Below are 15,639 nucleotides of genomic sequence, written 5' to 3' on the forward strand. Positions count from 1 at the left end.
TGATTTGTTAAAACAACTGATAATGTGGACTTCAACAAAACTTAGAAATTATTCTTGTTGAGAGACACCATTAGGGACTGCATTGTATTTCACTCCTCCCCAAATTCATACGATGAAGTCCTCTCTCCTCAAATATTTTTTATTATGAGGACTTTGGGAGGTAATTAGACTTAGATGAGGTCATAAATGTAGGGTCCTCATAATGGGACTAGTGCCCTTACAAGAGACCAGAGAGCTTGATCTTTCTTTCTCCAACATGTGAGGAGAATTTAAGAAGGTAGCTGTCTGCACACCAGAAAGAGGGCTCTCACAAGGAATCAAATCTGTTGGCACATTGATCTTGGTATTCCCAGCCTCCAGAACTGAGAAACAAATGTCTGGCATATCTGGTATTTTATTATAGAAACCTGAACAAAGCAAGTTATAAACTATTTTTCAAAATGGAAAGACAAGCTACAAACTTAGGAGAAAAATGTGCAAAGCACATTTCTGATAAAGGACTTGGATCTGGAATACGTAAGGAATCCTCAAAACCCAACAATAAAGTGAAACAACCCAGTAAATAAATGGGCAAAATTACTGAACTGAGATTTCACCAAAAAGAGGTATGGGTGGCAAATAAACACATGCATGTGTTCAACATGGTGAGTCATTAAAAATTTAAGCTACACAGAGGCATACCTGTATACATGTATTATAATAATATATATATTATATATATATTTATATATTTCTTAACCACAAGGACCTATAATACCAAGTCCTGGGAGTTCAGTTAGAACTCTCACACATTCTTGGAAATGCGAAATGGTACGGCCACTTTGGTAAACAATTTACCATTTTGTATAATGTTAAGCATAGGTTTATCGTACAACTCAGCAATCCCAGTCTTAGATATTTACCCAGAAGAAATGAAAACTTATGTTTATTCAGGACCTGGATGCAAATACTTTAGTGGTTTTATTTATAATTAACAAAAGGGCAGCCCCGGGTGGCTCAGCGGTTTAGCGCCACCTTCAGCCCAGGGTGTGATGCTGGAGACCCAGGATCGAGTCCCACGTCGGGCTCCCAGGGTGTGATGCTGGAGATCCAGGATCGAGTCCCACGTCGGGCTCCCTGCGTGGAGCCTGCTTCTCCCTCTGCCTGTGTCTCTGCCTCTCTCTCTCCTCTCTCTCTCTCTCTCTGTGTCTTTCATGAATAAATACAGAAATAAATCTTAAAAAAAAAACCGTAAATAACTGAAAGGGTCTCCAGCTGGCGAAGGGATTAATCAGCTGTAGAACAGTCATACAGTGAGGTAAATTCATACAATAAAAAACTATTCAGCAATATAAAGGAACAAACTTCTGATACATTTAACATGGATAAACTTACGTTATAGTAAGTGAAAGAAATCAGATGTAAAAAGCTACCACGTGTATGATTTATTTATTTATTTATTTATTTATTTATTTATTTATTTATTTATTATGATTTCTTTTATATGACATTCTGGAACAGGCAAAACTATAGTCATAGGCAAAAGGTCAATTTTGCCTGGGGCTGAGCATGTGAGGAGGGCTCAAAGGGCGCGAGCTGTGGGTGAAGGAGCTGTTCTACATCTTGATTGTGGCAGTGATAACACAATATGTGTTTGTCAAAACTCATTGAACCCTTCACTAACATGGGTGAATTTTACTATATGTATATTGTACCTCAATAATCTGACTTTTAAAACAGGCAAAAAAGAAAAGATGCAATGTGGACCTGCAGAAAGAAAAGGTGGATTGGCAATTCAGCAGTAGAGAGCTTCAGGGCAGACCAGAGCTAAACTGCTCTATTTTACCAAAGTTAAGAGTTTTCATTCTTGTTTGTGGAGTTGTCCTTTGGAGATTATTGTGTTTCCTGGGAGCTAGCCTTGGGCTGGAGCCTGAACTGGGGTGGGAGGGGGAGGGTGTTGGGGGGATATGTTCAAGGTCACAAGCATCCTGTTAAGGAGGGTGGGCTACTCCCTACGCTTAGTAGAGAATCAGGGGCTAAAGGGAGTGATGGTTGGGGGGGGCACCTGGGTGGCTCACTCAGTGAAGCGTCCAACTGTGGTTTCAGCTCAGGTCATGATCTCAGGGTTGTGAGACTGAGCCCCATGCATGGTGCAGAGTTGGCTTGAGATTCTCTCCCTCTTACACTGCCCCTCCACCTGCTTATACTCTCTTACTCTCAAATAAATAAATCTTTGAAAAAAAAATAAAAGGAGTGGTGGGTGAGGACAGCCTGTGACATTCAGGAGTCACATTTAGTAGCCAGGTTAAAGTTTTCCTTTATTGGGTTTATAATTCCGTTTTACTATCCTGAAGTCTTCAATAAAGTCTGGTTACCTGTTACAGCCTGGTCTTACCTATGCTCTGAAGAGTTGTGTAAAGATATGAAAAAAGAACAGCATCAGGCCAGAGAAGCGCTGAGGTCAAGGAGAGTATCTTTGATCTCAGTTTCCTGGGGACTTGGGAGTAGTGACTGAAATGGAAGTGCCCTACAGATGAATACTGGAACAGAAGCTTCTCTCCTCCTTATTGATGTGGAGAATGAAGGCAAAAGAAAAGAAATTAAACTTCCTGATAACTTACAGCCCGTTGACAAGTGTCTGGGACAGGCAGTGTGACCTTCCCCCAGGAACTCAAGTGCCTCAATGTTCATACTTTGCTAAAGGCAAAAGGCAACCTTAGCTTGACATCAGGCTGACCTCCAGGATCCTGTGAGTCTACTTAAACATATGAAAATCCCTCTGGAAACTCCCTTTATCTCTACCTGCCCTCCTCCCCACGATATATGTTAGCAATCCCCCTCCAAGCATACGGCCCACTGATACACATCTGAAAAGTCTCATGATTAGGGCTTTACCAGACAGTAGTAATGACCTTATCCCAACAGCAGCTAGCTTTTCAAGGTCCTAGAAACCTTGCTTCCAAATTCCTTAGAGACTCACGCTATCCCTAATCCTCTCCTAACTTGAGAGCATGTCATCAGCCTCTCCTTATAACCCCAGGACAGCTCTTTCTGCTCAGGGGTCCTGTCCCTGCGCTTTAATAAAACCACCCTTTTTGCACCAAAGATGTATCAAGAATTCTTTCTTGACCGTTCGCTCCCAAACCCCAACATTTCATATTAATTACCAGTGTAGCAAACTAATATCAATGCATTTAAGCAAATCAGAAAACGATGTTTTTCTTGAAATATTTATGCATATGTAAAAAGGTGGCATGATTCACATGAAATACAAATAGTTATGAAGGGAAAGAGACACCAAGCTGATGTTCTTGAATCATATAAGAGAAGTGTGAATCAACCCACTTTGTTGTCACTTACTCTATTCTAGAGAATCCACATACCACAATTCCCTTCGGCGGGGTTCCCAACTAGTTGAACGAGGTATACCAGTAGTTACTGCAGCATTAGAAGCTAACAGAGCTTCTCTCTCTCTCTCTCTCAAGATTTTATTTATTTATTCATGAGAGACACAGGCAGAGGGAGAAGCAGGCTCCTTGTGGGACTCGACCCCAGCACCCTGGCATCCAACCCTGAGCCAAAGGAGGATGCTCAACCGCTGAGCCACCAGGCGGCCCCTAACAGAGCTTCTTATTGCCACATCGCCTTCCTAGTTTATCCAGGTTCCCAGGTGAAGGTACCAGGCACAAGAGCCCCTCCCTTGCTCAATTCCAGCACTTTACGGGGAGAGCATTGTTCTCCTCCCAGTCTGTCCAGTGTTTGATATTCAAAGCTGTATATAACTCAAGCATCCACCTTACGGTTTTAGTATGGTATTGTACGCATGATGGCAAAATTTGAAGTTAATAAATTTAACTCACATCACAACTCAGATGTACAAAAATAATGGCTTTCTTTCTCTTTCTCCTTCCCTTCCTTCCTTCCTTTCATTTTTCTCCCCAAATCCTTTGTCCCTATTGGCATTTGGCTCTGTAGAAAATTCATTAAATATTCAATCTGGTTCAAAACAGTCCAGTTTAATAATTTAGTCAGGCCCGGGCAGCCCCGGTGGCTCAGCGGTTTAGTGCTGCTTACAGCCCAGGGTGTGATCCTGGAGACCCTGGATCGCGTCCCACATCGGGCTCCCTGTGTGGAGCCTGCTTCTCCCTCTGCCTGTGTCTCTGCCTCTCTCTCTGTGTGTGTCTCTATGAATAAATAAATAAAATCTTTAAAAAAATAATTTAGTCAGGCCCCTTAAATCACAGTCTCTCTTGTTTTATTTATTTATTTATTTTTCATTTTAAAAAATATTTTATTTATTTATTCCTGAGAGACCCAGAGAGAGGCAGAGACACAGGCAGAAGGAGAAGCAGGCTTCTTGTGGGGAGCCCCATGTAAGACTCCATCCCAGGACCCCGGGGTCACGCCCTGAACCAAAGGCAGATGCTCAACCGCTGAGCCCCCTGGGCGTCCTGAGTGTCTCTTGGTTTAAACACCTGAGTTTATCTTTCTCCTCATTTTTTACTTAAGATATCCAAATGTATGAAGCCCTGTGTGTGACTTGTGACATATTGTAACACTTTTGGAAGACAGTTTCCTTGAATCCATGTGGACTTACCATGTGCCCAGGGACCAGGCAGGTAAGAAATCTGGAGTCCTCCCAGAACAACCAAGGGTGGCCGAAAGCCCCCCTCCGTCTGACTATCCCATGTTACCAAGCGGGGCCTGGTTCAGGAGATTCTTCAAGGCAACCTCCTTCCAAGGGCCTCAAAATGTTAGTGTGACGAGGCTGGGGCAAGACAGATCTGCCTTCAACATTGTTCCCAGTGGAGCAGTGATGCCAAGTTCATTCCATATTTCTTATGTAGGAGACATAGGACTATTTTTGTACATCTGAAGTTTAATTCTATTATTAACCTTATTACATTGAGTGCTAGGAACTTCGCCTCTGGTGCATCAAGATCTATCTCCCACCCTCCTCCTCCTTAGATCCAGGAGGTAAATGCAGTGACAGATGAGCAGGGGCCATCTAGCCTTTGGCATTGTTAGCTAACTAAGCTGACATTTATTGTCACAGCACGCTTCCCATATGCTCTGCGTCATTGTTCTTCACAGTCTATCCTTCCATGTTTCCACCTGCTGTCTCTCCATGCTTGTCTACAGAGCTGTCAAGGGTTCTGGAAGCCCCTGCAGGCTTACCCAGCTTTGGTGCAGTGGGTACAAATCCTGGGAATATGATTCGACTCCATCTGCAGGTGTACACCAGCCTGCCGGAGGTTCCCACTCCTCTGCCACCACTGGGCTCAGGGGATTTTGCGTCTCCTTCCAATATTCCTTGTTTTAGATTTCCAAATTATTTGGGGGATGGAAAAACCCTCCATCTTGGACACAGTGGGCTTGGAGAGTATACAACACAGGGGCCTCCTCGGAACCACCAGGGTATCTGGCTTTCCTCCCACTTTCTCCGCTCCATCCTCTCTACGGGTGAGGTAATTCCAATTCTGTTTCCGAGGCATAAACTTTCCTCGAGTCCTTCTTGGTCCTGGCTTTTGAAACTTGAAGTCCAGTCTCCTGCCAATCCCAAATCCTTGCATTTGCATCTTACAACGTGTCCTCCACTGCTCTGCACCATCATTCTTTCCTTTAGGTGGTGTATACTGTTAACTAAGTGGAGTGAAAGGTAAAAGGTTAAAGAAAATGATAAGATGATACGAATCTTGTTATCTCAAATTCTCATCTTGACGTACAGAATTGGGTTCAGATGTTGTGCTGGAACAATCAAGTAAACGCTGTGACTCTGGGCAATTTACTTGGTTTCTGAGACTTCATTTTCCCTTCTGTAAGATGCAAGATTGTGAGGATTACTAAGAAGATGTGTATCTTTGTCCTTTGCCCTTGCCATTCTAGGGTCGTCTAGATAAGTGTTCCTACTATTATTTCTGAGGCTTTAAGAGAACAAAGAGCAACGTTGTGTAAACTTACAGGTGTCTATCCTGTGTTACACATCTTCCTTCACCCCTAAACTTTAGTTCAAGTGCCTATATAAATCTGGCAACTGTTTCTTTCTCTGGCAGGGGATTGGATGGGTAAAATGGAATAAGATGAAAACCAGGGAATTATGAAAAGTTTTCCCGGCAAAATAAAGGATAGGAGGAAAAATGTATATAAGGATCTGACGCTAAAAACCAGGTGTTCAGTAAATAACTATTATTCACTCAGCCATCAATAGAAGTTCAGGGTAAGCAGATATATTGAAAGTTGTTTCTACAGCACTTTGTAATTCTGTTAATTCTATAGTTGACAACAGCACAATTTATTTTTTTTGAGGATTTCAAGGGCTTCATTTCACTGTAAAAAATTTCGCAAGAGTAATTTGAACTGCATTTCAAACTCGCCTCCTTGTATGACTTCCAGTTCAAACCAAGCGTTTTTTTTTTCCTGTGCCTTGGTTGGGTTGTAATACTTGTTTCTAAGTTTGAATCAGTCTCCACCATTTCATCCATTGCATTTTCAAAGTCGTACAAGATAGCCACTTTTCTCATCTGTGTCGACGAGTTTGCAGTCATTAACTGGCTGTGTATCTAGAGCCTCTCGAGTCTAGATAGCGTTAACATGGATTGGCAGTGCTAACATTTCCAAGTTCTCTTCTATGACTCCATTTACATTTGATTCAAATACTTCAAAGTTATTTGTAAAGTGAGGTAAAAGATTTAAAAAAATTTATTTTAATTCCAGTTGTTAACATAGAGTGTTATATTAGTTTTAGGCATACAATATAGTGATTTAACACTTCCATATATCACCCAGTGCTCATCACAGCAAGTGTGCTCCTTAATCCCCATCACCTAACCAACTGGACAGTTTTCATAAGGCTTCGCTCTGGACAACAAAATGTGGAGGGCATAAAAAGTTTAATCATTTTAAGGGATTGTGAAAAAAAAATTAAAGTCTTTCCCCCAGGAAATTTCTTTCCCCTTTTCCTGCATACCACCTGCACCATTAATCTGCAAGTAGAAGGCAGGGACAAAGTGGGAGACTATTTCATTTTTTAAAAAGTCTGAGTGCCTAATGGTGAAGCAAGGTTAGCAGGTAGGAGTCCCATCATTTTACCTCACTGAATTATTTTATCAAGACTCACAGAGCTCTGAGCACAATCAAGAAGTGCTGAGGCAGGAGTGCACCTCTGCCCCTCGCTTGGGCTTCCAAAGGAGCCAGCCCCACAAGATCTGCACATTCTCCTTCTCACTCCTTGGCTTAGTCCATATTTCTGCTGTTGCTTTTCCTGTTAAGAGAGTATCGAAGACATGCCAGGAGAGATGTTTAATAGATCACCCGTGACCTAGACTTGAAAGTACATTATTAGTACATTGACTTCTTCTTTTTTTTTTAAGATTTTATTTACTTATTCATGAGAGACAGAGAAAGAGAGAGAGAGAGAGAGAGAGAGAGGCAGAGACACAGGCCAAGGGAGAAGCAGGCTCCATGCAGGGAGCCTGAGGCAGGACTCCATCCCGGGACTCCAGGATCACACCCTGAGTTTACCCATGTGCCCTTTAAATAACTGTCCTTGGACTCAGTCGGTTTGTTGTACCTGGTAACGTGACAACTGTGTTTATTAGCAATTAAAAAAAAAAAGACTTGAAGATAAGTATGTCTTACTCAGTCTGATGGGATATGTGTTCCTAATAGAAACTGGAAGGTCTGAGCCCCAGCTTTTTGGACAGAATTTTTTTTTTGGACAGATTACCCAGATCTTAATTGATTGGCAGTGATGGGCAGGAGATGCAAGAGGCACTTGAACACCAATGTCTGTTTCCCTCCCCTCTGTTTCTAACCTTACCTAACTAACTAACACCTCTTAGTGATGAAGGGAACCTTGAGGACGGTCCTCCGTGAGTGCCAATGAAATTAAAAAGTCCTTGACAAAGTCTTGCCTTTAAGAGGTCAGAGATTTGGGGGGCTGCAAAAAGCCCCTCTCCGTTCCCTAAGCTGACACGCTGCTTGTTTTAGATTCATTCTTTTCTTTATACATTGCTGTTCTGTGCATCGGGCCACTGGGCTTCAGAAGCAGGTGCCGCAGCCTGTACAACGCTTGCCAGCCACTCCCATCTATCTGTTCCTGGGTTAGCATCTTGTACACTGAAAACTCTTGGGCACATTTTAAAGCTAGCTATCCAGGGGGGCCTCGGCGCCCAGTCGCCTGCCCAGTGGCCAGGTCTGGATGGGGCACATGTCATCTAGGCCTTCTCTTTACTTTCTTTCTTTTCTTTTCTTTCTTTTTTTTTTTTTTAAGGGATCCACTAGGAAGTGGGCCCATTTATTTAAACAATTTTTTAAGATTTCATTTATTTATTCATGAGACAGAGACAGAGGCAGAGAGAGAAGCACCTGATCCCAGGACCCCAGGATCTCGCCCTGAGCCTCCCAGGCGTCCCCAGCTCAGGGTTTTCAGGGCTCAAGGTGCGCATCTCATTCCCCTTGAGAACTCCAAGAAATACCCATGTCCTGACTCCACTCCTCGGAGGATGTGTCTGGGGAAGGGAATTTTTCGGAACTGTCCTAGGTGATTGTGAGTCATCTGGATTGGTAACTGGTGGCGGATTTCTTTTCTTTTCTCTTTTCCTTTTCTCTTTCCTTTCCTCTTTCCTTTCCTCTTTCTTCTTTTCTTTTTCTTTTTCTTTTTCTTTTTCTTTTTTCTTTCTTTTTGGAAGACTGAACAGCTCGGTGTTATTCACCGCCGCGGGCACGCACCTGGCACAGCGCAGACGCTGAGAACGCGTGAACACCCCGCGCCCCGCAGGTGCGGCCCCCGGCTCCGAGCAAGCAGCCCCGACCCCCTCCTTCCGGAGCGCGTCGCCCCAGGGGGCGTGCAGGTGGCCCGGCCGCCGCGGAGCTCCACGGGGCAAGGTCCGCGGGCCGGAGCGGGCGCGGCGGGCTCCGGGGCCCGGCACAGGGAACCCACGCCCCCCGCGCCCCCGCGCAAGGAACCCGCGCCCCCGCACAGGTCACCCGCCCCCCCCGCGTCCCCGCGCAGGGAACCCGGGCACCCCGCGCCCCCGCACAGGTACCCACGCCCCCGCGCCCCCCGCACAACTCACCCGCCCCCCACCCCCGCGCACCCGCACAGGTCACCCGCGCCCCCGCGCCCCCCGCACAGGTACCCACGCCCCCGCGCCCCCCGCACAGGTCACCCGCGCCCCCCGCGCCCCCGCACAGGTCACCGGCCCCCCCCACCCCCGCGCACCCGCACAGGTCACCCGCGTCCCCGCGCCCCCGCACAGGTACCCACGACCCCGCGCCCCCGCACAGGTACCCACGCCCCCGCGCCCCCCGCACAACTCACCCGCCCCCCACCCCCGCGCACCCGCACAGGTCACCCGCGCCCCCGCGCCCCCCGCACAGGTACCCACGCCCCCGCGCCCCCCGCACAGGTCACCCGCGCCCCCCGCGCCCCCGCACAGGTCACCGGCCCCCCCCCACCCCCGCGCACCCGCACAGGTCACCCGCGTCCCCGCGCCCCCCGCACAGGTACCCACGACCCCGCGCCCCCGCACAGGTACCCACGCCCCCGCGCCCCCCGCACAGGTCACCCGCGCCCCCCGCGCCCCCGCACAGGTCACCGGCCCCCCCCCCCCCCCCGCGCACCCGCACAGGTCACCGGCGCCCCCGCGCAGGTCACCCGCCCCCCCCCCCGCGCACCCGCACAGGTCACCCGCGCCCCCGCGCCCCCCGGCGCAGGGACCCTGGGACCCCGCGCCCCCGTTCAGGGAACCTGCCCCCTCCGCGCCCTCGCGCAAGGAACCCGCGCCCCCGCGCCCCCCGCACAGGTCACTCGCGCCCCCCGCGCCGGGAACCGGGCCCCTGCGCCCCCTCCCGCCCCCCCATGCATGCAGGGAACCCAGGCGCCCGCCCGCCCGCCGCGGGGGAGGAGGGAGGAGGGAGGAGGGAGCGAGGGAGGAGGGAGGAGGGAGGAGGGGGAGGGGAGGGGAGGGGCGGGAGGAGGGAGGGAGGGAGGGGCGGGGCCGGAGCGCGCGGCCCGAGCGTCTGGGCCGCCGGCCGCCGCGCCTACTGCGCCTGCGCACGCCGCGAGGGGACGGGGTCGGGCTCAGCAATGGCGGCCTCCGTGTTCTACAGCCGGCGATTGGCCGCCGCCGCCCTCCGCAGCCGCGGGTCCCGGCCGGCGCTGCGGGCCGCCGCCCAGGTATTGCGGCCCCGCCGGCTCTCGCTTCGAGAGGGTCGGCAGGAGAAAGGGCGAGGTGGGAGACCCGGCTCCTGCGGGCGGGCCCGGCTCGGGGTCATTTCGCAATAGGTGACATTGGGTGACACGGGGGCGCCAGCCGGGCCGACGGGCGGCGTGTCCCGGAGGGCTGCCCGCCCTGACCGCGCGTCTCCGCGCTCGTCCTCTGCCCGGGGGAGTCCCGGCGGCGGCGGCGGCGGCGGCGGCGGCTCCCTGGGCTTCTGGGGGGCGGCGGAGGGGGAGGAGGGAGGGGGGAGAGGAGGGGGAGGGAGAGGGGGAGGGGAGAGGGCGGGGAGGAGCGGGGGGCGCTTCTGCGCGCAGGTGCGGCGGGGAGGAGGGGCGTGCAGGTGCGGGGGGCGGGCGGCGCCTCTGGTGCAGGTGCGGGGAGCTGGGGGCGCCTCTGCGTGCAGGTGCGGGGGGGAGGGGGGAGAGGCAGGCAGGTCGCCCCGCGGCCCTGCTAGGGGCGGGGGGTTGGGGGGGGAGATGCCCTGCAGGGGGACTCGGGTCCCTTGGGAGCGGTCATAGGCGGGAACGCTTGCTGACGGGCCTTCTGGGGGGTCGAGGCCGGGCAAGTTTCCCACCTGCCCCGCCTGGCGGTTTCCTCCTGTGCTTGTGAACAGTGGGGACAAGATGCTGTTGATCATCAGCTTACCCAGCTGGGAGGTCGGACGGCGCTCCTCTGGGTCGCTTCATTTCTGGGTAGAGTGCAGCCCAGCGGTCCCAAGTTCTGGTTGGTTGGTTTGGGTTTTCTTGTTCCGGAGTGTGTGCCGCGCGCAGGTTGTGGGCGTGTGATCCCATCCCTCTTATTGCCCCTGAACCTGAGCTCTTGTCGGGCAGACAGTGACCATGTGGGCCAGCCCCCCCGCTGCTGGACCCCACACCTGCTGAGCTGGGCCAGGTGCTGAGCTAGGCATTTTACTTGTACTTTCTTTCCTTTCTTTTTTAAGATTTTATTTATTTATTCATGAGAGATCCAGAGAGAGAGGCAGAGACACAGGCAGAGGGAGAAGCAGCTCCCTGCGGGACCCATGCAGGACTGGATCCCGGGACCCCGGGGTCACGCCCTAGGCCAGAGGCAGATGCTCGACCCCTGAGGTGCCCCTTACTTGTAGTTTTACTCCCTTACTTGTAGGGAGGCTTTTCAGCTCCGCTTTAAGGGCTGTCAATATTCTCATCGTTGATGGAGAAACTGTGGCTTAGAGAACAAGTAATTGGGGCTCAGCCATAAAGCAGGTGAAGTCAGAGCTAAGGCGTAATTCCAGAAGTGTCTGGCCCCAAAGCCTGTGCACTTCAATCTGCTCTTGTTTTTTTTTTTTTTTTTTTTTTCCAGGAAGCCTTGGCTTGTTTTTTTCAACGTTGTCACCAAGAAACTTGTGAAAGGGCGTGATTGGCTTCCAAGTCGATTTCAGAGTTTTACGTTTTGTTCCGAAATGAACTCCTTAGACATGACAAAGATGAATTGATCTAGATTTTTTTTTTTAAAGCTGTTCATAGTCTAAACCTGGAGGCAGTGAATTACATGAGTAAGCTTCTTAACAGGAGAAGTGATTTTTTTTTTTTTTGGCCTTGAACTTCCTTCTCATGAGTTTTAGAAAATGAAGATTTGATGAACAACTATGTTTTCATCTATCCTTTTGGATATTCTATTAAAAACCTCTTGTCTTTCTGTAGGGAAGTGCCTCATATGTTGTCTTGTAACATCTCTTCTTTCCCACCCACACGTTAAATAATACAGCTTTAGAATTTTGAAGACTAACCCCTTCTGTACCTGAGGACACAGAGGTTCAGGATCCTAGGAAACTTATTCAAGGTCACACATTGAGTTTAGCAAATACTTTTTTTTTTTTTAAGCAAATATTCTTAAACTTTTTTTTTAAAAGATTTTATTTATTCATGATGGAGAAGCAGAGACACAGGCAGAGGGAGAAGCAGGCTCTCTGTGGGAAACCCGATGCAGGACTCGATCCAAGGACCCTGGGGTCACGCATGGCCTGCGCCAAAGGCAGACACTCCACTGCTGAGCCCCCCAGGGATCCCATTCTTAAACATTTTGTTTAATTCTTTGATCACCTTCTAGTTTCTCTGTATCTTTTGTCCAGTATATATCTGGTAACATAGTTCCGATTATGAGCAGATGAACTAATTTAAAATATTTTCTCAGTTGTCGTGAATCAGATCCCCCAGTAACGACCTTTCCCCACATTTTAATAAATATGATTTAAACTAGGTGAATGACTAAATAGGTGGTAGTATAGGGATTTGGCCAGGAATTGGTGGCCTTTTGGCAGGAGGAATATGCTAAGTGATAATGTGGAGAAAGACAAAGACTTAAATGTGGGAATCCTTGTGATTATGCAGGAATATTTATTACCAGCATAATTCAAAAGTCGTATTTCAAGTCATAACTTATAGTGGTACAAGGAAAGGATTATCAATACTTCAGATATTCAAAAACCTCTAAGGGGTATAAAAGTTACCAGCATTACCCTACGAGTACTACTGATTCTTTGTGAGTATAGATATTTGAAAGAAATTGTAAAAATAGAGCTTTGTGTCATTGGTTTACCTTGAGCTATTTTTTGAAAAGTTTGAAACTGGTAGAATGTTCCAGCAACATTTCAGTGAGCACATATATTGTTTTCATCTAAATTTAACATTTTGCCACATTTGCTTTATCTTTAAAAAAAATTACATGTGCATATGTGAATTTTTATATGTATGTATAAAATGATATTTATTTATATTTGCTCAACCATGGCACTTTGTCCCTAGATATTTTAGCACATGGCCTTTTAAACATAAGGATATTCTCCTAATAACCACAATTATATTTAGGAAATTTATAGTTATCCTACTTAGAAATTTAGATTTAGGTTTCCTCAGTTCTTAAGTGTCCTTTACAGATACTAGTTTTTTATTTTTATGGATTTATTGATTTTTTAAAGAGATTTCATTTATTTGAGAGAGAGCATGTGTGCATCAGTGCAGGGAGGTCGAGGGGAGAAGGAAAGGGGAGGTTGACTTGCTGTTGAGCATGGAGCCTGCTGAGGCTCCATGTCATGACCATGAAATCATGACTTGAGCTGTAACCAAGAGTTGGATGCTTAACTGACTGAGCCACCCAGGTGCCCCACTTTTTTTTATTTTCAAACTGGGATCAGGTCTCTAATATTTTTTTCTAGTCTGTCCAGCTAATTAATGGACAGTGCTACCTAATGACTGCAGATGCTCTTACATGTGTTGTAGGTGTTCATTTGCATGCTCATTTATATTAGATGAATTCTGTGATTGTGACCAAATTGGTTTTATTCTTTTAGCATCCCTAGTACAGCGTCTGGTATATATGCATTCAAAAACTGTTTGAATGTAGAACTCTTTTTACCAAGCTGTGCTGGGTACTCCCCTTTTCCTCTTATTTTTATTGTTATTTTAAAGTATAATTTATATAGAGTGTATAACTTGAGTGGGAAGCTAGATTAATTTTTCTGTAGGTATCCAGCTATGTCTTCACCATTTAGATCAAGATATGTAATATTTTCAGCCCTCAAAAGCACCCATGTCCTCTCTCATCAGTACTCCAGCAGAAGGTGACCACTCCTTCTGACACACTCCTGTCACTAATTTTGATTGGTTTTGAACTATATAAAAAAGTACAAGTATGTATTTTTGTGTGTGGTTTCATTTCCTCAAAATTATGTTGAGATTAATTCATTGTTTTGTGAGTGATGGGTATTTAAAAAAAAGTGCTCTGTGTTATCCTAGTATATGAATATGCCATATTTTATTCTGTTGATGGGTGATTAGGTCATTTTCATTTTTTATTTATTTTGAATAAGCTTGCTATGCACATTTTTTTTTAAAGATTTTATTTATTCATGAAAGACACAGAGAGAGAGAGAGAGAGAGAGAGGCAGAGACACAGGCAGAGGGAGAAGCAGCCTCCACGCAGGGAGCCTGATGTGGGACTCGATCCCAGGTCTCCAGGATCATGCCCTGGGCCGAAAGCAGGCGCTAAACCACTGAGCCACCCAGGGATCCCGCTATGCACATTCTTATCATAGGTGCCTTTTGGTAGACTAACCACTCTCTTCTGTTGGGTATATAACCAGAGTGGAATTTCAGAAAGTAGATGTGTGCTGAACGGTTTGGGATGTTGCCAGTTTTTAATATTGAAGTGACACTAAATCAGGGAATTGAGCTACTCTGGTGAAATATTATTCAGGATTTTAGCTTATCAGATGAATCAAATAAGTTGTCACTAGATGTGTTGTTATTAGACTGTGGTTCTCAAACTGTAGGGTACTTAAGAATCAGATGAACTACTTGTTAACGAATGCAGATTTCCTGAGGCCTATTCCAGAGATTCTGATTTTGTAGATGAGAGTGGGGCCCCAGAATCTGCATTTTTAGATACATCCCAGGTAATTTTGATGCAATTGTTTCATGAAATCCCTTCAGGAAATAGACTGTTTAAAAAAAAAAAAAGAAAATAGACTGTTTAATAAAGCAGTAGAAGATAACCCAGAACTATACATTTCTAATCCTCTAAACTATCTATAACATGGACTATCCATAGTTTCCAGTATTTTATATTAAAAAAAAAATAGCCTGTACATACGATCCTTTTAAATTCAGTTCTTACAATATTGTGTGTTTCATATGAACCTAATTTCAGTGTCCTGCATTCTTTGTATAGAGAATAGAAATGTATGGATAATACTTAAAATGTCTAATTTCAGGGCTTTCATAGCACTTAATTTATTCTACATATTGTCATATAAAGTTGATCGGATTGAGGAGTTTGGATGATATTTGCAGGCTGTGAAATCAGTTTCATAGAGGAAGTCAACTGGAAAGTGATATCTGGATCAACAGCTGTGAGGGAACGAAGGAGGAATGAGTAGAAGGAGAAGTAGAACCGTGGTACAGTTGCAGTAGGAACCTTTGCCTTTCCTGTGGGAAATCTGGAACCTTTCCTTCAGAATTATCCTAAATTGGGGTGGTGCTAGGACTTTATATCCTTATCTTAACCACCAGTCATTGGATGCATGCTGACCAGGGAAGATGTGACATTGGACAAGGATGCGCCAACGAGAGGACTCAGCTGAGGGCTGTCAGCAGCCAGCGCTTCCGGCAGTTGGGCTGTGAAAGAGGAATCTGAGTAGCACACCGCAGTGACCACTGCAGATGAGACCACAGTTTTTTTTGAGTCTTGTGTGTATGAAAGAGTAATCACTCAACTACCACATTTGTAGTGCCAAGCGATTTGTTAGGTGCTGGAAGAATGATGGAGAGAAGGAAGTTGGGAAGGATTTTTGGTTTGTTGGAAAGGATGAGGTTGGTTTTAGATCTGCTGAATTTGTCATTGAAATAGAAATGCTCTGTAAGTCATTAGAGATACAGTAGTAAAGCTCAAAACACAAAGACTAGACATTTGATGAGAA

General features: G+C 46.8%; 1 protein-coding gene across 2 annotated transcripts in view; it reads left to right on the plus strand.

Moving 5' to 3' along the window:
- The first annotated feature begins 10,003 nt into the window (after positions 1–10,003).
- SUCLA2 (succinate-CoA ligase ADP-forming subunit beta) overlaps positions 10,004–15,639 on the plus strand; it is a 45,108-nt gene continuing 39,472 nt past the window's right edge. Inside the window, exon 1 of one of the 2 annotated variants that reach the window (XM_049099233.1) lies at positions 10,004–10,159. In XM_049099233.1, coding sequence (XP_048955190.1) covers positions 10,070–10,159 — 90 coding nt within the window. In that variant the 5' untranslated portion in view covers positions 10,004–10,069. The remainder of the gene's footprint in view (positions 10,160–15,639) is intronic. The other variant, XM_025478304.3, reaches the window with a different exon arrangement.

This window comes from Canis lupus, chromosome 22, assembly GCF_003254725.2.
Source record: "Canis lupus dingo isolate Sandy chromosome 22, ASM325472v2, whole genome shotgun sequence".
Taxonomy (NCBI): Eukaryota; Metazoa; Chordata; class Mammalia; order Carnivora; family Canidae; genus Canis; species Canis lupus.